The sequence below is a fragment of the Chiloscyllium punctatum genome, chromosome 14 (assembly GCF_047496795.1).
Source record: "Chiloscyllium punctatum isolate Juve2018m chromosome 14, sChiPun1.3, whole genome shotgun sequence".
Classification (NCBI taxonomy): Eukaryota; Metazoa; Chordata; class Chondrichthyes; order Orectolobiformes; family Hemiscylliidae; genus Chiloscyllium; species Chiloscyllium punctatum.
In genome coordinates, this window is record NC_092752.1 from 15,581,368 (window position 1) to 15,604,651 (window position 23,284).

Consider the following 23,284-nt stretch of genomic DNA (forward strand, 5'->3'; position numbering starts at 1 on the left):
TCCTGTTGTCCACTTCAAAACCACTGACCCAACCTGATCCCCTTTCTTGATTAACTCTAACCCTTACAGGTAGTTGCCCCTCACTCAAACATCCTTCATGCCTCAATTGCCCTTGTCCCTTTGACCTTTCCTCCAAGCTAGCAGTCTCTTCCCCCTCCCTTTGTGTTGGGTGTGTGTCACCGTAGAACCAAATGGACAAATTAATTGGTGCACGCCATCTTTGAAAGATCGTGAGACAGAAGGCGCAAGGTTTTCTGTGCTGCTGAAATAATCCTGGAGATTGAAAAAAGTTTCAAATGAAATTCTATGTGTATTTGTGGGATGGGAATGTATTGAAAATAGGATGCTTGATCTGTAGCTGTAATGGCACCAACTTGGGATGGCACAGTGGTTAACTCTGTTGCCTCACATCGCCAGGGACCTTGGTTTGATTCCACCCTCGGGCGACTGTTCTGTGTGGAGTTTGAGCATTCTCCCTGTGTCTGCGTGGGTTTCCTCCGGGTGCTCCAGTTTCCTTCCACAGTCCAAAGATGTGCAGGTTAGGTGAATTGGCCATGATAAATTGCCGTAGTGTTAGGTGAAGGGGTAAATATAGGGGAATGGGTCTGGGTGGGTTGTGCTTCGGCGGGTTGGTGTGGACTTGTTGGGCCGAAGGATCTGTTTCCACACTAAGTAATCTATTCTAATCTTCACTGCACAGCCTGTATCACCTCACACTCAGTTATAGGCACCAGAAAATAGAACGTGCACACGTGGTTGCAAAATTAAGGCTGAATATTATTGAGAGTATGTGTCAGAATGTGGCTGAACATGAGGGTTGTCGTATGTGCTGGGTACGTGCATAAACGTGATTTTTTGGGCTGAAAAATATTGAATTCTCATTTACTAGATTGACATAGACACCATCATTCACAATTGTCATCTGCCAACTAATAGTCCAGGGAATTTGCATTGTAGTGTGTGTAAATTCTCAAGATCCTTACAGCATTCAGCCTGATATTGCACACACAATCCTAACCTATTACAGTTTTATGAAGGTCCAGCATTACTTCTGTGCCTCTATGAAGAAAATCTAGAATGTATTTCAATGTATTTTATAAATGTGACTAAAGCTGCACTATATGCCCTGTGAATCTCAAAAACCTTTGCTCTTTCACAGCACATTCCAAACATTAAAAATTGCTTGTTTTTTTTCAATCCATTCTTTTCCTTTATAATCAAAAAACACTTACTGACGTTAACTTCTGTCTAATGCCTGGTAAGCCCAAATCTCCCATCAGCTGATATCCCTTTGCAGCTGTCCTCTGAACAATTAATTGTAATACCCAGTATGGTACATTGAAATACATTCCAGGTTTTCTTCATAGAGATACAGAAGTAATGCTGGACCTTCATGAAATTTTAATAGGTTAAGATTGTGTGTGCTTTATCAGACTGAATGCTGTAAGGATCTTGAGAAATTTTCAAACAAGTATGCTGTTTTGGAAAATGTAGAGGGAGATGGATTCTCAGGGGAACATAGCACGAACAGCCAAGTTTCTGATATTGAGACTGGCTCTAATGCAATGAAGGGCACATTAGGTTCCAAGAGATCAACTGTGTTAGGGGACTCTCTAGTCCGAGGTACAGACAGACATTTCTGTGGCCAGCAGTGAAAAAGCAGAATGGTGTGTTGCTTCCCTGGTGCCAGGATCAAGGATGTCTCAGAGAGCGTGCAGAATGTTCACAAGGGGGAGAGGGGCCAGTAAGAGGTCATTGTCCACATTGGAACCAATGACATAGGAAGGGAAAAGGTTGAGATTCTGAAGGCAGATTACAGAGAGTTAGGCAGGAATTTAAAAAGGAGGTCCTCAAGAGTAGTAATACCTGGATTATTCCTGGTGCTACGAGCTAGTGAGGGCAGGAATAGGAGGATACAGCAGATGAATACATGGCTGAGGAGTTGGTGTATGGGAGAAGGATTCACATTTTTGAATCATTGGAATCTCTTTTGGGATAGGAGTGACCTGTACAAGGAGGACGGATTGCACCTAAATTGGAAGGGGACTAAGATAATGGCAGGGAGATTTGCTAGAACTGCTCGGCAGGATTTAAACGAAAAAGGTCTGGGTGTGTGTGTGTGTGTGTGTGTGTGTGTGTGTGTGTGTGTGTGTGTGTGTGTGTGTGTGTGTGTGTGTGTGTGTGAGAGAGAGAGAGAGAGAGAGAGAGAGAGAGTTCTGACTGGAGGCTTGTGACCAGTGGTTTGCCACAAGGATCGGTGCTGGGTCGTCTATATTTCGTGATTTATGTAAATGATTTGGATGCGAACATAAGAGGTATAGTCAGTAAGTTTGCAGATGACACCAAAATTGGAGGTGTTGTGGACAGCGAAGAAGGTTACCTCAGAATACAACAGGATCTTGATCAGATGGGCCAATGGGCTGAGAAGTGGTAGATGGAGTTTATTTCAGATAAATGCGAGGTGCTGCACTTTGTGAAAGCAAATCTTAGCAGGACTTATACACTTAATGGTAGGGTCATACGGAATGTTGCTGAACGTAGAGATCTTGGAGTGCAGGTTCATAGCTCCTTGAAAGTGGAGTCACAGTAGATAGGATAGTGAAGAATGCATTTGGTATGCTTTCCTTTATCGGTCAGAGTATTGAGTACAGGATTTGGGAGGCCATGTTTCAGCTGTACAGGAAATGGGTTAGGCCACTGTTGGAATATTACGTGCAATTCTGGTCTCCTTCCTATCGGAAAGATGTTGTGAAACTTGAAAGGGTTCAGAAAAAATTTACAAGTATGTTGCCAGGGTTGGAGGATTTGAGCTATAAGGAGAGGTTGAACAGGCTGGGGCTGTTTTCGCTGGAATGTCGGAGGCTGAGAGGTGACCTTATAGAGGTTTACAAAATTATGAGGGGCATGGATAGGATAAATAGACAAAGTCTTTTCCCTGGGGTGAGGGAGTTCAGAACTAGAGGGCATAGGTTTAGGGTGAGAGGGGAAAGATCTAAAAGAGACTTAAGGGGCAACTTTTTCACGCAGAGAGTGGTACATGTATGGAATGAGCTGCCAGAGGAAGTGGTGGAGGCTGGTACAATTGCAACATTTAAAAGGCATTTAGATGGTATATGAATAGGAAGGGTTTGGAGGGATATGGGCCGGGTACTGGCAGGTGGGACTAGATTGGTCGGCAATGATGGGTTGGACCGAAGGGTCTGTTTCTGTGCTGTACATCTCTATGACTCTACGACTCTAATTTATACGGAGTACAATGCAAATTCCCTCGGCTGTTGGCAGATAAGAGAAAACTGTGAATCATGGTGTCTATGTCAATCCAGTAAATAAGGTAACACCGTTTTTTCAGCCCAAAATGTCAAGTTTCCACATGTACCCAGCACATACGGAAACCCCCCTTGTTCAGCCAGTTTGATACAGACTCTCAATAATATTCAGCCTTAATTTGCAATCACGTGTGCATGTCCTATTTTCTGATAGCTATAAACACTCAACCAAGACTTGTATCTGAAACATAAATACACTTCATGAATGTAATGGTTCTCAGAACTGAAATAAAAGCAAAATACTGTGGCTGCTGGAAATCTGAATCACAAACAGAAAATGCTGGAGAGTAATTCAGGAGGTCCAGCTGAGGGTTAGGTAGAGTGGACAGTGAGACCCTTTTTCCTCGGATGGTGATGGCGAGCACGAGGGAACATAGCTTTAAATTGAGGGATGATAGATATAAGACAGATATCAGCGGTTGTTTCTTTGCTCAGAGCAGTAGGGGCATGGAACGCATTGCCTGCAACATTAGTAGACTCCCAAGTTTAAGGGCATTTAAGTGGTCATTGGTTGGACATATGGATGAAAATGGAATAGTGTAGGTGAGATGGGCTTCAGATTAGTTTCACAGGTCGATGCCAAAAGAGTCTGTACTGCACTGTAATGTTCTACGTTCTAGACGCATCTATGAAGAAATATTAAGAGAGACAGTTAATGTTTCGAGTCCAATGTGACATTGTTTCAGAATTGGACGTCTGCCCTGAAGACAAATCATACTGAACTCAACAATGCTCACTCTGTCTCTTTCTCCCTCTCCACAGGTGCTGCGAGACCTGCTGAGTTTCTCTCCAACATACTTGATTTGTTTCCTCAGTACAGGGACGCCTGAGAGTTCCACCCACTTCTAACTTGCCTGACAAACTGTCCTTAACTTCTCTCTCTCTGTTTTCTCCTTTCTCACTGATTTGTAACCTGCTGTGCTATCCTTTCCCCTAACTCCAATCTCTTTAACCTTCTCCAATAATTTTCCACCTGGCACTTTCTCAATGGCTGTGTTAAAACATCTATAATGCTCTGCACCTCATGGAAATTTAAGAGTTTGAAGTGGTTGTCAAGTTTATTACTGTGTAGCTATAGAAATAATAACCTGGGTTTGCAAGTCTTATTTTTATATTATATTCCAAACACATAATAAAATAAAAGCAATTCTATTGGACTCATTGTAGCTGGTGTATAATTCCACTTAAATGCAACACAGGGGGAAAATAAACAGTCAACCTGCTCAATAAACATCATAAATACACATCCTGAACGTTTCTCTCCAGAGGAAATAACTTCGCCGCAGAATTTGTTCCGTTAAGAAATAATGAGATTCAAGAAAATCTTGACGCCTTCTGTATAATAAATATCTCATTTTTCCCCTCAGTCTTGTTGGTGCAACACCATCACTGGGGCAATATGCTATCCTTCTTCTCTTTGGCAAACTGCAGTTTCAATCAACTTTAATAACCCCGAATGTCAACAAGGAAAGCAAGTCCTACCCTGGGACTAGGGGGTAAAACTTTTAACAGCAGATGCCAACACAACAATCTGGAGTTTTACTCAACCCGGTCATGAAATCAATCATATGTGCACAACCTTGAAGCAAATAAATTGCCACTGAAGTAGCTCTGCATATCTGTTTGGCTTCATTGCCACACCATCTCCCTGCAGGAAGCTCCACACCAAAGAAAAATGACAGCAATTGCCCTATGGCCATTAGAGAAAAATAAATGTGTCTGCTTGCTTACAAGATCTTTTTGATGTTGCAAGTCATGGTCAGCTAATGTACTGCATCATTCAATAACTGGTTGCCAGAGGGAAATTTTGCTAAGGACCTATTGAATGTTGGTAGATGCAATATACACACATTCCACAATAAAGCACTGGCAAAGCCACAATACTGCCAGGTCGCAGTCTGGTTGCACCAAACGGGTCTCAAGTGTGATGGAAGTGGGGAGCAGTCAAAAGATAAAAAGTATAGAATTGCCCTTTCCTCCTCCTGTTGCAAAAGCAGCCTTATTGAGATGCGATTCATACCACACATAACATACCACACCTGTGGTACCTTTTTAAAGGGGAGTATAGGAAAAGTGAGGACTCGTGCATTATTTATATATACAGGTAGCAAGACACATCATTAAGGCTGTTAAAGAATTCTATGCAATTCTTGGCCTTGTCAAGGCATGGAGTAGAAATGCAAGGACTTGAAGGTAAACCTTTGTAAATTTGTTCGGACTCCACTGGAATATAATGCCCACTTCTGTACTGTACTTTAACGAGGATACCAAGGTGTTGGTGCAGAGGTTTACTTAGATAATAACATGGATTTTGGATAATACTTATGTGGAGAGACAAGAGAACCTGAGATTGTTACACCAAAGGATGCAAAGGGTTAGGGGAGGCTAAAATCATCATGTATTTTGATAAAGTTAAAAATCACACAACACCAGGTTATAGTCCAACAGGTTTCTTTGGACGCACCAGCTTTCAAAGTGCTGCTCCTTCATTAGGTGGTTATGCCTGATTAAGAAGCAGCACTCCGAAAGCTAGTGTTTCCAAATAAACCTGTTGGACTATAACCTGGTGTTGTGTGATTTTTAATTTTGTACACCCCAGTCCAACACCGGCATCTCCAAATCATGTATTTGATAGTGTAGGTCGCAGGAAAGTGTCCTGCGACTGGTGGGAAGATTGGTTATCAGAGGACACAGAGTTATGAACTGGAGGGAAGAGATGGAGTTTTTATTTTTGAAAACCAGTTATGATGATCAGGAGTACACTGCCTGAAAGGGGATAGAAACAGATTCTAAAAGGAGTATTAGATCATTGAAGAGGAAACATTCCATGGTGAATAAAGATAGGAGGAATGGAATTAACAAGGCATCTGTCCCACTGAGATGTCTCTGGCTTGACGGGCCAAATGACCTCGTTCTGTTGTGTAGAGTTCCATGAAGTGTTCAGTGTCCATCTCCTGGTTTCCCATGTAAACATGGTGTTCAGATATCAAACAATTTCTCCTTCCATGTCCTAAAGGGTTGCTAAAACAACAGGCATTGTGGGGGAGGTGAAGAAGAGGAGGGGGAAGGCGATTCAAGGAGGAGAAGGGAGAGGGTCTCACAGTGTACATGTGAGGGGCCCCTCACTATTAGAATTACTTGCCACACTTGTATAACAGTGCAAATGCACAGACAATAAAAAACAGAGATAGAAAATGAATCAACCATGATACTTAAGTGAGACATGGCAGATGAAATTTAATATGGACAATGTTAAGGCATGGAAGAGGGAAAGCAGATGTGAAAAGCACATTTAGCATCAATGTTGCTGAAATCGCCAAGTTACGAGAGTGTTCTTCAGGGTAATGATAGCGGATACTCAGCAATGACACTCTGCAGCAACAAAGAGATTCAAACAGCAAACAGATCAGCCCCAACAACATGCTTCAGGTTGGGAGGGAGCAGCAATGGGATCAAGTTGTTTCAAAGGAAAGGGACACTTGATGAGCAATGTTTGCTCAGCCACTCAGAGGGTGCACACAAGCCATTCTGGAGCATTGACCACTGCTTCTAGAGTTCACAGCTAGACCTCAGAGGCAGGTTAAACTCCAAGGAATGTAGTTGATGGGATGACTGCAAAGGTACGGGGCAGCCAATTTGCTATGGGTTCAGGAAGGGTTTTTGGGAATTATTCCTGGTCATGATCCCAATCCCAGCCTTCTTCTGGAAGGTCAGAACAAACATGGAATGGATACTTGCAAACAAGAGCCCAGGCGGCTTATTCACTCAATGAAGAGGCCTGTGTCCAGGCCACTGATGAGTGACTGACTGGAATTTTGCAGTTGGTCTGTGGGCTATCCCAGGGTGAATGGGAGCACAGACAATGATTGGAGATGGACTGACAGCAGTAGGCTCCAGGGTGAAGGGGACCCGACTCGGTATTCCAGGATCACTTTAAACCCCATGGCACTCCTCATCCTGCCAGATGCAGCTACCATTCCTACCATGCCATAGCTGCAGTCGCCAGCCCCATGTTGGATATTTAAGTGACCGCCAAGTGCACCAAACCCCTGAGTGGAACATTCTGTCCATTACTTCTTCTGGTGGATGAGTTCAGTAAAGAGCATGACAAATAGAAACAGGATTTTTCTTTCTCCTTGTTTGACATGGGCATCGCTGGCTGAGCCAGCAATCATTGCCCATCCCTAGTTGCCCTTGAGAAGTTGGTGGTGAACCATCTTCTTGAACCACTGCAGTCCATGTGCTGTAGGAAGACCCACAATACCGTTAGGGAGGGAATTCCAGGATTTTGACCCTGTGACTGTCCAGGAAATGGTGATACAATTCCAAGTCAGGGTGGTGAGTGGCTTCGAGGGGAACTTGCAAGTGATGGGGTTCCCATGTATCTGCTGGCCTTGTCTTTCAAGACGGAAGTGTCATCGATTTGGAAGGTGCTGTTTGAGGACCTTTAGTGATTTCTGCATGAAATCATGAAGCACTTTTACCACAAAAGGTGGTGTAATCGGCCACTGTCCCCCCAGCAAGGCTGCAGATTCGAGGACCATTGGAGATTTCAAAGTAAGATCAGTGAATACTTTAATAGATAAATAATAGCCAGGCATATGGAGCTAAAGTGGGTAAATGCTGAGTTACAAACCTGCCAGGTGGTGATGGTGGTAATAATGGAAATGTCACTGGGCAAGCAAAGCACAGGTTCACTTTGGACACAGGTTCAAACATCGCCTTGGAATTTAAATTCAATTAATAATAGAATTGAAAACTAGTCCCAATAATGGTGAGGGTCAGTCATCGACTGTGGTCAAAGCCCATTTGGCATCACAAATGATGAGGGAAATCTGCCATCCTCCCCCTCAATCCTGCCGTCTGGACAACATGTGACTCCAGATCCACAGCAATGCCTTGGAAATGACCTAGTCTGTTCAAGGGCAGTTCGGAGCAGGCAACAAACGTTAACTTTACCAGTGATGCTCACATCCCGTAGGTAAATGGGGAGGGGGAGGAAAGAAAATGAATAGCAGACTTAAGAGGTAGCATGGACTACATCTGTTCCTACGTTCCTCAACAATAGAATAGGATGGCATGCAACTGTGGAAAACTCACTGAATTAGATCGCTTCTCAGTGGGCTATTCTGGCTTTGCTCTACACCTTCCCTACTGAAAGGTGAAACTAGGCACGGTGCCAACAATCACAGTGTGTACTTGCCCAGCAATCTGCTGCACAGCCTGTCATGCCAGCAAACTGTGCCACACCACTACGACTGACTAATACCGTATACATTTTCAATCAATTCCTCTACAAATCTGATTAGCAAAATGAAGCTGGCTTCCATGCCAGAGACAGCCGCAGTAGTTAAATTCACACCCGCGACATTCTCTGGTTCTACAATGCAAACTGTTTATGCTGTGTTCAATTGGCTTAAATGGGCTTAAAAAGGATTCCAAACACCAACACTAAACTGATTTCAGTGCCACCACTGAATAACAGAATTAAGTGAATTGTACAGTTATGTATCTGCAACTGGACTTTAGCCTTTAATAGTTTGTCATCATTATTTACACACCAATAGAAGTGAAAAGCAATTTACTTGGTGGCTTGGGCTGATCAATTCTTGCGGTTTTAGTGCTTTTGCTGGTGGTCAATACTTTGCTTCAACCTCCAGTCGATCTGTGGGATGCCAGGGGATTGGCAGCACTGTAGATGGCTAGGAGCGGTCTTGCAACAGCATAGTCAGGGGGTGGAGACAGTTCACTAGGACCACTGTGAGATTCCCCTATCCTCCCTCCATCCCTGCCACCACCAAAGCTACCTGTGTCTGGCTGCAGGTACAAGCTCATCCAAATTCCAGTCAATCTGACGTGTCAATTGTATCGATTGTGGATCTCGTTGTAGCTCAGAGAAAAGTTGGCACTAACATTTTCTATAGTCTCTTAGGCTGAAAGAAATCCTCTCTCTAATCCTGGATCTACGCTGAATTGACAATTGGGATCTATTATTGGACTAAAATATCCTGCACTAACAAAGGGGAAGTGGGTGGTGAAGAAAAATCAGCCAATGTTCTCACTATTCTATTGGAAATGTGAGGTCGATGAAAGGGGAGAGCAAGATCTGGCTCCGTTGTGATGCCCCACCAAGTTGAGTGGCCTATTATCTTGTGCACTCAACACTGAGCAAAGTACACCCAAGAGAAAACTGAAGGGAAGGAATGGGGAGAGATTTCTTTTGAAAGAGAGTATGAAAAGTAGTCCATTCAGCTCCTTAATTCCATAAACATATATGTACCTCCAGTACAGTTTTCAGAATTTTGTTGCTTGGGCTTGAGAAAGTGACTTGACACATGGAAAAGAATAACCGATTACATTATTTTGTTATAAATCAATTGATTTCGCACATTCTGCTCCACATCTTATTTTCTCGAATGATTATTTTCCTTAACTCCTTCTAAAATATGCTTTCTCCTCATTATCAAAAGGCCTGATTCCTCCCAGGATAGATTTTGTGAAAATACCTCCCACATGCTATGAAGGTTCATGTTACTTGTCCCTTAGATCACTTAGTTCTTCAATGTGACTAGGTTGAGGACACTGGGATTATTTTCTTTGAGTTTTTCACAGTGAGAGGTTTAAATAACTCCACAGAGATCGGTGTCCTATCACCAAGTAGTCTTTTATTTACAGGGGAATAGCACTCGACACTGCTCCAGCTCCCTCAGAGCCAGCTCTCAGAGTGAACAGAACCTCTGACACTCCTGTTTCTGTGTCAGCCAGGGCTCTCTGATTAGACCAGGTTAACAGCCCCAATCAGCGAACACATATTCTATAAAGGTCCACCTGGCTGACCTCATTATAATCACCACATCCTTCCCACCCTATGTCCAGTTCCTCTGACTCAGCGTCGGATATGGGTGGGTGTACAAGACTGCAGCCCGCCTCTTAAACCTAGAGTGTCTTGGAAGAAATCCATCCTCTTTGTCAGGGGGGTAAAGGCATTGAGGCTATGACATTTGCTGTGTCCATCTCAATCTCAGAGGTTTCTTTGATGCTCGATGGACAGGGAGAATGCAAGGGTTCCAACAGCCTCTGTCTGTTCCAGGGACCAGCTATGTTCTGCTCCTGCCCCACTTTTGAGGTCGCAGCTTTCATGTGGTCCACGTGCTTATTCAGGACGGTCTCCCCTACCCGAACTTTGTACATCCCAGGTTCTGACCTCACACTAACCATATGCCTCTTATCCATGCAGGACTGTTCCCACGGTTTCAGCACTAAACTTCATTCCCTTAAGTAAACTGCCTCTCTCGCTTAGAAGAATCTTGGATTGGGCATTAGCATTCCTGAGGCCACTTTAGGCTCCCCCCTCCAGGTCCGGGAAGATCAGATTTAACCTGGTGCAGAGTCTTCTCCCCATTTGTAACTCTGCTGGAGCATGTGGGGAGTATTGTAGCAAGAGGGGTGGTCCAATAATCAAATAGGAAACAGGACAGTTTGGTATCTAGTGAACCTGTAGGCTGTTTCTTTCAGTGCGACCATTGGACGATGGATGATATGGAGCTGTCCTTATATGCCGAATGCCATTTGACTTCAGGGAATACTCAAATTTCCTGCTGGTAAACAACGGCCCGTTATCTGTGACCAACACTTCCAGAAGCCTGTGCATTGCAAAAGGTGCTCTTTGTCCGTTTCTATCTTTGTCCCTGATTTTGATGAATGAACTCTATGTCCGTCCAACCACTTTGAGTGGGCACCCACAATGACTAAGAACATTGAGCATTGACTAAGAAAGGGCCTGCATAGTCGATGTGTAACTGATCCAGGATTTATCCGGCCATTCCTACTAATCAGAGGGGAGCTGCTGGCAGTACATTTTGGCCTTGTTGGCACCATGGGCACTGCCCCATCAACACAGCTATGTCGGCATCAACCCTGGCCACCAGACATACCTCTCGCTAACATCTTCAGTTTGGATAGCCCTGGATGACCCTGGGAGAGTTCTGCCAGTATCTGGCAGTGACCTTTGCTTGGGAGAATCAGTCTTGCTTCCCCATAATCACAGGCCGTCCTGTACGGTGATCTGGTCTCGCCAGGTCCAAAACGGTTTCCCTTTCGTTGCCCCCATTACTACGAGCTGGTTTCGTTTTGCCAGGACCAGAACTTCTTGTGGTCACAGCCTGATACGGTCAGTGGTGACTGGAAGCGTGCCCAGAAAGTTTCAAACCAGAATGGACTCTTCAGTGGTGTTTCCTCTGGTGGTGTATCCATCAATGGGAGGTGGCTAAAACATCGCACTTGCTACTTGACCCCCTGGACGGTGTTCCAACTTGTAATTGTACACACTTAGAATGACAGCCACCGCTGAATTTGACCTGAAACTGTGGGCAGCACAGCCATGTCCTCTTTGAGTAGTCCTAGCAGGGGTTTGTGGTCTGCTCTTATTACAAACTTATGTCCATAAAAACGTTCATGGAACTTTCTCACATCAAAGATGAGCGTCGAACCTTCCTTCTTTATCTGGGCGTATTTGTGCTCTCCATCAGTCACAGTCCAGGAAGCATATGCTGTTGGGTGCTCCTCTCCATTGGGCCATCTGTGAGCCAATACCCCCCCAATACCGTGCAGGGAGGCATCACAACTTAGCATCAGATCTTCCTTGGAACCGCAGCGGGCCAATGCCTTAGACAACGACAGCTGCTTCTTCACTATGAGACCATTTCCAAGGCTGACCCCTTTTTCAGTAGCAGATGTAAGGGTTCCAGGGTGGAGGCCAGGTTACATATCAGCATTCCATAATAATTCACCAGGCCAAAGAAAAGACTCAAGCACCAGTACAGATGCGGGAGCAGGGCCACCTGGTGTAACCCAGTCTTGTTGACCCGTTAGCCCAAGTAGCTCACTTGGTGTGCTTTGAACTCAAATATTTCCCTTCTAAGGCATTCACACGCCTAGAAGAAACATTTAAGGACTATGTTCAATTTTTCTAAGTCCTCTTTATTGGTCTTCCCTGTTATTAGCATGTTATTCAGATGAATAGCAGCCTGGGATGGACCTCGTAAAATGTTCTCCATCATCAGCTGAAAAACTGCACGAGGTGATGATACCCAAATGGCAGTTTCATTTACTGTTACACACCCTGATGGGTATTAATTGTAGTATACTTCCAGGAATCCTTATCTCATCATAATTGCAGTACTCATGGCTCGTACCCAGCCTTGTGAAGCCCCTGCCAGCTTTGCGTATAAGTCCTCTATGCTAGGGATTGGATAGTTATTCAACAGTGAGAAGCAGTTTACCCTTTATTTAAAAGCCCCACAAAGGCAAACCAACCAATTAGGCTTCACAATCAGGTACAACCGGTGCTGGCCATTCTGCCAATTGGACCGGTTTGATGATTCCGCTCTCCATTCTTCTGGTTTCTGCCTCCATTTTGCCAGTAAGGCAAATGGCACTGGGGGGACTTTGCAGGATCGTGGAATTGCTTCCTGATCAACTTGCAAGGTGGCCAAGGGTCCTTTGGAAATCCTTAAACCTTCCTGAAAAACCTCCAAGAGTTCAATTTGGACTTCACTCAGGCAGCCATTTTCTAACTGAAATATTTTGAGCCAATCAAGGTAAATCCCACTCTTGTCACACTTAAGTAACTACATGAAAGCCATTTCCTGTCACCTATTATTTATTCGTACATAGTAATTGACACTGGTTTGGTTTCCTCAGAGCCAGCTCTCAGGGGAATAGAACCTTTGACACTCTAGTTTAGGACTGTCAGCCAGGGGTCCCCGATTGGACCAGGTAAACAGCCCCAATCGGGGAACTCTATGACATCCACCTGGCCGACCTCCTTCATATGGAGGTGATCTTATTAAAACATGCAAAATTCATACAGGGCTTGACAGGGGAGATGCAGGAAGGACATTTCCCCTGACTGGGTGTTGTGGAAGCAGGGGACACGGTCGCAGAATCGGGGATCAGCCATTTAGGATTCTGAAGATTGAATTTCGTCACTCAGGGGCCGGTGAATCTAAGGAGTTTTCTACCCAGAAGATTGTGGAGTCATGGTTATTGAGTATCTTCCAAGACAAATTTCGATAGAATTTCCAGATATTAAAGATAGCAAACCATAAGAGAATAGTGTGAGGAAATGTTATTGAGAAGGAAAATCAGCCATGACCAAGTTAAATGGTAGCACAAGCTTTAGGACTGAGTGGTCTACGACTGCTCCAATTTCCTTTGTGCAAAGAGCGAGTGTCTCAGGATCTAACCTCAGCCCCAAGGCTATAATTTACACTCTGCAAAGTATTGTTGGACTAAAGGTAAACAGAAGGTCAGCTATTCATGGTAACATCAGCCAGTACTGGAATTGGTGTGACACCACATCACCAACCAGCCAACCAACCGACTGAGCTAACTGGCCCCCAATTTATTGTTCGATAAGTAATGTATGGCAGTAAGTTTGCAGATGACACCAAAATTGGAGGCACAATGAACAGTGAAGAAGGTTACCTCAGAGTACAACGGGACCTTATCAGATGGGCCAATGGGCCAAGGACTGACAGATGGAGTTGAATTTAGATAAATGCGAGGTGCTGCATTTTGAAAAGGCAAATCAGGGCAGGACTTATACACTTAATGGTAAGGTCCTGGGGAGTGTTGCTGAACAAAAGTCCCTTGGAGTGCAGGTTCATAACTCCTTGAAAGTGGAGTCGCAGATAAACAGGATAGTGAAGGTGGCGTTTGGTACACTGGTCTTTATTGGTCAATACATTGAGTATAGGTGTTGGAAGATCATGTTGCAGCTCTACAGGACATTGGTTAGGCCACTTTTGGAATATTGAGTGCAATTCTGGTCTCTCTGCTATAGGAAAGATATTGTGAAACTTGAAAGAGTTCAGAAAAGATTTACAAGGATGTTGCCAGGTGGAGGGTTTCAGCGAAAGGCAGAGGGTGACTATTTTGGGGCGATGTCCCTGGAATATCAGAGGCTAAGGGGTGACCTTATATAGGTTTATAAAATTATGAGGGGTATGGATAGGGTAAATAGACAAGTTATTTTCTTTGGGCTGGTGGAACCCAAAATTAGAGGGCATAGACTTAAGGTGAGAGGGGAAAGATTTAAAAGGAACCTAAGGGGCAATGTTTCTACACAGAGGGTGTTGCATGCAGGAAGTGTTGGAGGCTGGTACAATTCTAACATTTAAAAGGCGTCAGGATGGGTTCATGAGTAGGAAGGGTTTAGAGGAATGTGCGCCAAATGCTGTCAAATGGGACGAGCTATCTGGTCAGTATGACCAAGTGGATCAAAGGGTCTGTTTCTGTGCTACATGACTCTATAACTGTAATGCTTTTACTACCACTGGAAATCTGCTGGTCGTTGTTTAAGAAATATAAGGGATTCAGTGATCGCTGCAGTGAGGGAGCTGCAGTGAAAGGTCAGGACGTAAATCAAGAAAGGATGGGGGAGGGGAAAGAAAATGGAAAAATGCAATTATCAAAACCAAGGTTGACAAAACTTGCTCAACAGAAATCATTCTGAAACTGTCACCATAATGCTGGCTTGAAGCTCAAGCTAACATGAATTAGCCTTGTGGAGAATAGGTGCAGTCCCACAAATTTGCTACATTTAAAACCAAGATTTAAATTGAGAACAGTTCCCAGACAGAGGATATAATGTCAATGCATCAGATTCATACTCCCCTCTCAGTTAATCCCATTTAAATTGGCTGGCTCCTCAAAATAATCAGCCTGCAGCAATGACTATTCATTGTCAATGGACCATTGCTTTCCAGTTGAGAAGTGCCATTGTCAAGTGCTTCTCCAGAAAGATTTCTTCAGTCCATCATTGATTGATGATGACATTAACCTCTTTGTAAAATTAGTGCGAGGCATACGTTGAACACTGTGCAAATGATCAGAGATGAAAAAGCGCCTGCTTTCTGTTCTTTCATTTAAAAGGCAAAGTTAAGCACTTCCCAGAGATAAAATCCCAAGCAAGCCAACAGTATGAAGTAATGGAAGTAATCCTTTTCTCTCTGTAACCATTAGATGTATAATATTATAGATTACTGAGTTGGCTCTGCATTCATCCCAAGGTGGCTAATTGCACAAGGAAAGGGAATCAGATACTAGAATGGTCACAATACAGCCATTTGAACTCACAGATCAGACAGAATTGACTCTGTTAGCCTATTATTCTAGCACACCATAAATTAGAATGGAGGAGCTTTATTTGCCTACCGTGGCCTTGGTGTTTTGCCATCAGCAGGTGTCAAGACAGACACGATGAACCTGACAGCCCTTACATTGCTACATTTATTGACTCCTTAATCAAAGTGATAAAGTCATTTCACATTTACAGGGTAACGTTCTGCAATTGAATGTCAGGGATGAATGTCACTATCAGATTTAAAGCTGGCCACGTTTTGAATTACCTTTTGCAAGTAAAGGATCATGCCTTTCAGCACAGCATAAAATGTCTTCCAACCTCTTTTGCCCCTGGGAGCTGCAATGAGAGAAATCAAACATGAGTAAGAATCAGATAGAGGTGGGTGGCTCGACAATTAGTACAGATGACATTGCTCTGGCTTTGCCAGCATAAACAGGATGTACTCAAGGAGGTAACAGTCCTTTTTGGAAGCAGTCTCAAAACCACCGCAGAGAAAACAGAGTGCAGAAAATGGATGATTTGAGAATGACTTAAAGAAGTGTATTGGGAAAAGACACCCACATTGTGCAAGTGCGCATTTCTGACTGGAATGCTGACAACTAAATTAGAGAGTATGCAACTACAAAAGCAACTCATCATCAGAGGTGAATGCTAGAAATGTAAGTGGTCAGTATTTGGCTCCAAGTATTGAATTGATTTGCAAGTGTCCTGCATACATGCACAGTTGGACATTCTCAAAATCCTGAACCAGGACCTTAAATGTAATTCTCCAAATTAATTGCATTCATTCATTTTGCAAAGTTGGCCTCTAATTATTTTTGAACTGGGTGTTCTTTTTATATATGGATTGCCAATTCAAAGGAAAGGTAGTTGCATAGATTAGAGCAATTCATAAAGATGAACAAGTCTTTAATATTCAATGCAAACAAAATGACTTGGTATTAATTTGCACATGCCAAAATGACAGCATCACGCTCGAGGTTATCATTTTAAAGAAATAAAGATCAGTTAACCAGATGAGTGTGACCTCCAAATGTCCTCGGGATGTCTCGATGCACTTCACTACCAACTACAAATTTTGAAGTGGAGTCATTAAATGCACAACATTGTGGGCTTTCCGCAAAAGTGTCTCCAAAACTGACACAATATGTAGATAAGCCAACAAGAGGTGAGGCCATACTGGATTTGGTTCTGGGTAACGAACCAGGCCAGGTATTAGAACTAGAGGTAGGTGAGCACTTTGGGGACAGTGACCACAATTCGGTGATTTTTAGTCTAGTGATGGAGAGGGATAAGTGTGTACTACAGGGCAAGAGTTATAGCTGGGGGCAGGGAAATTATGATGCGTTGAGGCATGACTTAGGATGTGTGGATTGGAAAAGTAGATTCCAAGGCAAGAGCGTAATTGATATGTGGAACTTGTTCAAGGAGCAACTATTGAGTGTCCTTGATAAGTACGTACCTATCAGGCAGGGAGGAAAGGGTCGTGTGAGGGAGCCGTGGTTTAATAAGGAGTTGGAATCCCTTGTTAAATGGAAGAGGGCGGCCTTTGTAAAGATGAGGCGTGAAGGTTCAATAGGGGCGATTGAGAGTTATAAGGTAGCCCGGAAGGACCTGAAGAGAGAGCTAAGAGCAGCAAGGAGGGGACATGAAAGGTCCTTAGTTGGTAGGATTAGGGAAAACCCTAAGGCTTTCTATCGGTATGTTAGGAATAAAAGAATGACTAGGGAAGGAATAGGTCCAATCAAGGATAGTAATGGGAAGTTGCGTGTGGAGGCTGAAGAGATTGGGGAGGCGCTGAATGAATACTTTTCGTCAGTATTCACTCAGGAACGGGACATTGTTGTCGATATGAATACTGCGGCACGAATAAGTAGAATGGATGGCTTTGAGATATGTAGAGATGAGGTGTTGGAAATTCTGGCAAGGGTGAAAATAGATAAGTCCCCTGGGCCTGATTGCATTTATCCTAGGATTCTCTGGGAAGCAAGGGAGGAGATTGCAGAGCCATTGGCCTTGATTTTTGTGTCCTCTTTGTCTACAGGAGTAGTGCCAGAGGACTGGAGGCTAGCAAACGTGGTTCCCTTGTTCAAGAAGGGGAGTAGGGATAATCCTAGTAACTATAGGCCAGTGAGTCTCACTTCTGTTGTGGGCAAAGTCTTAGAGAGAATTGTAAGGGATAGGATTTATGCACATCTGGATAAGAATGATGTGATCAAGGATAGTCAGCATGGTTTTGTGAAGGGCAGGTCGTGCCTCACAAACCTTATTGAATTCTTTGAGAAGGTGACGAAGGAGGTAGATGAGGGGAAAGCGGTAGATGTGGTATATATGGATTTTAGTAAGGCGTTTGATAAGGTCCCCCATGGTAGGCTACTGCAGAAAATACAGAGATATGGCATTGAGGGTGAGTTGGAGGTTTGGATTAGGAATTGGCTCTCTGGAAGAAGACAGAGGGTAGTAGTTGATGGCAAAGGTTCATCTTGGAGTGCCGTCACTAGTGGTGTTCCGCAAGGATCTGTTTTGGGACCATTGCTGTTTGTCATTTTTATAAATGACCTGGAGGAAGGGTTAGAAGGTTGGGTGAGCAAGTTTGCGGATGATACGAAAGTCGGAGGAGTTGTAGACAGTGAGGAAGGATATGGCAGGTTACAGCGGGATATAGAGAAGCTGCACAGCTGGGCAGAAAGGTGGCAAATGGAGTTCAATGTAGCTAAGTGTGAAGTGATTCACTTTGGTAAGAGTAATAAAAAGATGGATTACTGGGCTAATGGTAGACTGCTTGGTAGTGTGGAAGAGCAGAGGGATCTTGGTGTCCATGTACACAGATCTCTGAAAGTTGCCACCCAGGTAAATAGTGCAGTGAAGAAGGCATATGGCGTACTGGCTTTTATTGGTAGAGGAATTGAGTTCCGGAGTCCTGAGGTCATGCTGCAGTTGTATAAGACTCTGGTGCGGCCGCATCTGGAATATTGTGTGCAGTTTTGGTCGCCATACTATCGGAAGGATGTGGAGGCACTGGAACGGGTGCAGAGGAAGTTTACCAGGATGTTGCCTGGTATGGTAGGAAGATCGTATGAGGAAAGGCTGAGGCACTTGGGGCTGTTTTCATTGGAGAAAAGGAGGTTTAGGGGTGATTTGATAGAGGTGTACAAGATGATTAGGGGGTTAGATAGGGTTGACAGTGAGAACCTTTTTCCACGTATGGAGTCAGCTATTACAAGGGGGCATAGCTTTAAATTGAGGGGGGGTAGATATAGGACTGATGTTAGGGGTAGGTTCTTCACTCAGCGAGTCGTAAGATCATGGAATGCCCTGCCAGTAGCAGTAGTGGACTCTCCCTCTTTATGGGTATTTAAGCGGGCATTGGATAGGTATATGGAGGATAGTGGGTTAGTGTAGGTTAGGTGGGCTTTGATCGGCGCAACATCGAGGGCCGAGGGGCCTGTACTGCGCTGTATTGTTCTATGTTCTATGTTCTATGTTCTATCACCTTGTGCCTTTCTTCAGCTGTGGATTACTATGGCCATTCAATTGTTAAGGTATGAAGAAACGCTCCCAGAGTTCTCAAGGCAAGAGGATCTGTCACTGAATTTTAATACAAACTGAGGGTTTGGTTAAGAGAAAGAAGGAAGCATATGTCAGATATAGACAGGAGAGATGAGAGAATTCTTAGAAGAGCAAAAAGGCAGTAGGAGTATACTTGAGGGGGAAATCAGGAGGGCAAAAAGGGGACATGAGATAGCTTTGGTAAACAGACTTAAGGAGAATCCAAAGGGTTTTTATAGATACATTAAGGACAAAAGGGTAACTAGGGAGAGATTAGGGCCCTTCAAAGATCAGCAAGACAGCCTGTGTATGGAGCCGGAGAGATGGAGGGGATACGAAACATCAGTGCTACCTGTGGAGAAGGACATGGAAGATATAGAATGTGGGGAAATAGATGGTGAAATCTTGAAATATATCCATATTACAGAAAAGGAGGTGCTGGATGTCTTGAAATGCATAAAAGTGGATAAATCCTGAGGACCTGATCACGTGTACACTAAAACACTGTGGGAAGCTAGGGAAGTGATTGCTGAGCCCCTTGCTGAGATACTTATATCATCGATAGTCACAGGTGACATGCCGGAAGGCTGGAGGTTGGCTGACATGGTACCACTGTTTAAGAAAGGTGGGAAGGAAAAGCCAGGGAACTGTAGACCAGTGAGCCTGATGATGGTGGTGGGCAGGTTGTTAGATGGAATTCTGAAGGACAGGATTTACACATATTTGGAAAAGCAAGGACTGATTAGAGATAGTCAGCATGGCTTTGCGTGTGGGAAATCATGTCTCATGAACTTGATTGAGTTTTTTGAAGAAGTAACAAAGAGGATTGATGAGGGCAGAGTGGTGGACATATCTATATGGACTTCAGAGAGGCATTCGACAAGGCTCCCCAGGGGAGACTGATGAGCAAGGTTAGATCTCATGGAATACAGGGAGAACTAGCCATTTGGACACAGATCTGGCTCAAAGGTAGAAGATAGAGGGTGGTGGTGGAGGGTTGCTTTTCAGACTAGAGGTCTGTGACCAGTAGAGTGGCACAATGATGGGTGTTGGGTCCACTACTTTATAGAAATTTATACAAATTTGTCATTTATAGAAACGTTTTGGATGTGAACATAAGGAGGTATAGTTAGTAAGTTCACACATGACACCAAAATTGGAGGTGTAGTGGACAGCGAAGGTGGTTGCCTCAGAGTATAACAGGATTTTGATCAGATGGGCCAATGGGCTGAGGAGTGGCAGGTGGAAATTAATTTAGATAAATGTGAGGTGCTGCAATTTGGATAAGCAAATCATAGCAGGACTTATACACTTAAATGTAAGCTCCGAGGGAGCGTTGCTGAACAAATAGACCTTGGACCTTCATCGTTCCTTGAGAGTTGAGTCGCAGGTAGATAGGATAGTGAAGAAGGAATTTAGTATGTTTTCCTTTATTGGTCAGTGTATTGAGTATAGGAGTTAGGAGGTCATGTTGCAGCTATACAGGACATTGGTTATGCCACTTTTGGAATATTGCGTGCAATTCTGGTCTCTTTTCCTCTCAGAAGGATATTGTGAAACTTGAAAGGGTTCAGAAAAAATTTACAAGGATGTTGCCAGGGTTGGAGGATATGAGCTATAGGGAGAGGTTGAATAGACTGGGGCTGTTTTCCCTGGAGTGTCGGAGGCTAAGGGGTAACCTCATAGAGGTTTATAAAATCATGAGGGGCATGGATAGGATAAATGGATAAAATCTTCTCCCTGGAGTGGGGGAGTCCAGAACGAGAGGACATAAGTTTAGGGTTAGAGTGGAAATATAAAAGGGACCTAAGGGGCAACTTTTTCACAGAAAGGCTGGTACTTGTATGGAATGAGCTGCCAGAGGAAGTGGTGGAGCCTGGTGGAATTACAGCATTTAAAAGGCATCTGGATGGGTATATGAATAGGAAGGGTTTAGAGGGATATAGGCTAAGTGCTGGCAAATGGGACTAGATTAGGTTAGGATATCGGGTTAGGCAGCATCCAAGGAGCAGGAGAATCGATGTTTCGGGCAAGAGCCCTTCTTCAAGAATGAAGAAAGTGTGCCAAGCAGGCTAAGATAAAAGGTAGGGAGGAGGGACTTGGGGGAAGGGTGTTGGAAATGCAATAGGTGGAAGGAGGTTAAGGTGAGGGTGATAGGCCGGAGTGGGGGTGGGGGCGGAGAGGTCAGGAAGAAGATTGCAGGTTAGGAAGGTGGTGCTGAGTTCGAGGATTGGGACTGAGACAAGGTGGGGGGAGGGGAAATGAGGAAACTGGAGAAATCTGAGTTCATCCCTTGTGGTTGGAGGGTTCCTAGGCGGAAGATGAGGCACTCTTCCTTCAGCCGTCGTGTTGCTATGGTCTGGCGATGGAGGAGTCCAAGGACCTGCATGTCCTTGGTGGAGTGGGAGGGGGAGTTGAAGTGTTGAGCCATGGGGTGGTTGGTCCGGGTGTCCCGGGTGTCCCAGAGGTGTTTTCTGAAACGTTCCGCAAGTAGGCGGCCTGTCTCCCAAATATAGAGGAGGCCACATCGGGTGCAGCAGATGCAGTAAATGATGTGTGTGGAGGTGCAGGTGAATTTCTGGCGGATATGGAAGGATCCCTTGGGGCCTTGGAGGGAAGTAAGGGGGGAGGTGTGGGCGCAAGTTTTGCATTTCTTGCTGTTGCAGGGGAAGGTGCTGGGAGTGGAGGTTGGGTTGGTGGGGGATGTAGACCTGACGAGGGAGTCACAGAGGGAGTGGTCTTTTCGGAACGCTGATAGGGGAGGGGAGGGAAATATATCCCTGGTGGTGGGGTCCGTTTGGAGGTGGCGGAAATGGCAACGGATGATACGATGTATATGGAGGTTGGTGGGGTGGGTTTTGCATTTCTTGCAGTTGCAGGGAAAGGTGCTTCTTCAAAGACTGCAATTTTCTCCCCAGACGTGATCGACGATGCTCTCCACCACATCTCCTCCACTTCCCGCTCCTCTGCCCTTGAGCCCCACCCCTCCAACCGCCACCAGGACAGAACAGCCTACCACCACCTTTTCCAGAACAATTAGTGATGCCGAATAAATGCTGGCCCAGCCAGTGACACCCAAGTCCTGTGAATGAATTTTTTTAAAAAACTATTATACTCAATTCCAAATTAAGAGGGGCATGAAAATGTGATGGATTCATTTTAGCTCGTGCTAGATGTGATGACATTTCAAGTAGTATCCTTCAATCTTGTATCACAGAATGTCAATTTTACTTCTTGTGGACTTACATTATCACAGGGAAAGGTCCTGAAAAAAAATCATTTTTATGCATTCCACTTCCTCAGTGCTATGGAACATCACAGGGTCAACTTGTGGTTTAAATAAGGAACATTTTCAAATTGTAACCTTTCTGGAAACTGAGGTTTATTCTCATAATAACTTTCCATTTTCATGTTGTATCCCAAAAGGGAACAATGGGCATGGAGAATCTATAAAATTTAAGCCAAGCCACTCAAATATGGTTTTCTACTTTAATGGACAGTATTAAAGCCATTTAGAAATATGACTTAGCTAAAGAATAGAGTGAATAAAATCACTCATGGATGTAAGTTTGCTCACTGAGCTAGAAGATTCATTTTCAGATGTTTCGTCACCATATTAGGTAACATCAGTGAGCCTACGGTGAACACTGGTGGTGTGGCCCTGTTTTTATTTAGGTGTTAGGTTTCCTTGGGTTGGAGATGTCATTTCCTGTTGTGAAGCCATTTCCTGTTCTTTTTCTCAAAGGGTGGTAAATGGGATCCAAGTCAATGTATTTGTTGATAAGAGTTCCGGTTGGAGTGCCATGCTTCTTGGAATTCTCGCATATGTCTCTTGTTTGGCTTGTCCTAGGAAGGATGTGTTATCCCAGTCGAAGTGGTGTCCTTCCTCATCTGTATGTAAGGATATTAGTGAGAGTGTACATGAACATCAACTAGCTACAAAAAGACATGACCCTCTCTCACTGGTATCCTTACATACAGATGAGAAAGGACACCACTTCGACTGGGACAACACATTCATCCTAAGGCAAGCCAGACAGAGACACGTGCGAGAATTCCTAGAAGCATGGCACTCCAACTGGAACTCTACCAACAAATACATTGACTTGGATCCCATTTAGCATCCTCTGAGAAAAAGAACAGGAAATGACTTCACCACAGGAAATGACATCACTAACCCAAGGAAGACTTATTTCAAAAGTATTCCAAACCCCTCTATTGTATGGGGAAAGCACTAAACTGTGAATCAATGGCACAGACT

The 23,284-nt window shown here is 44.2% G+C and overlaps 1 protein-coding gene across 11 annotated transcripts in view; it reads right to left on the bottom strand.

Moving 5' to 3' along the window:
- Positions 1–23,284, bottom strand: part of psd3l (pleckstrin and Sec7 domain containing 3, like) — a 435,109-nt gene that overhangs the window by 25,662 nt on the left and 386,163 nt on the right. For all 11 annotated transcript variants that reach the window (XM_072583934.1, XM_072583936.1, XM_072583937.1 and 8 more), the window contains one exon: positions 15,740–15,810. In XM_072583934.1, coding sequence (XP_072440035.1) covers positions 15,740–15,810 — 71 coding nt within the window. The remainder of the gene's footprint in view (positions 1–15,739; positions 15,811–23,284) is intronic.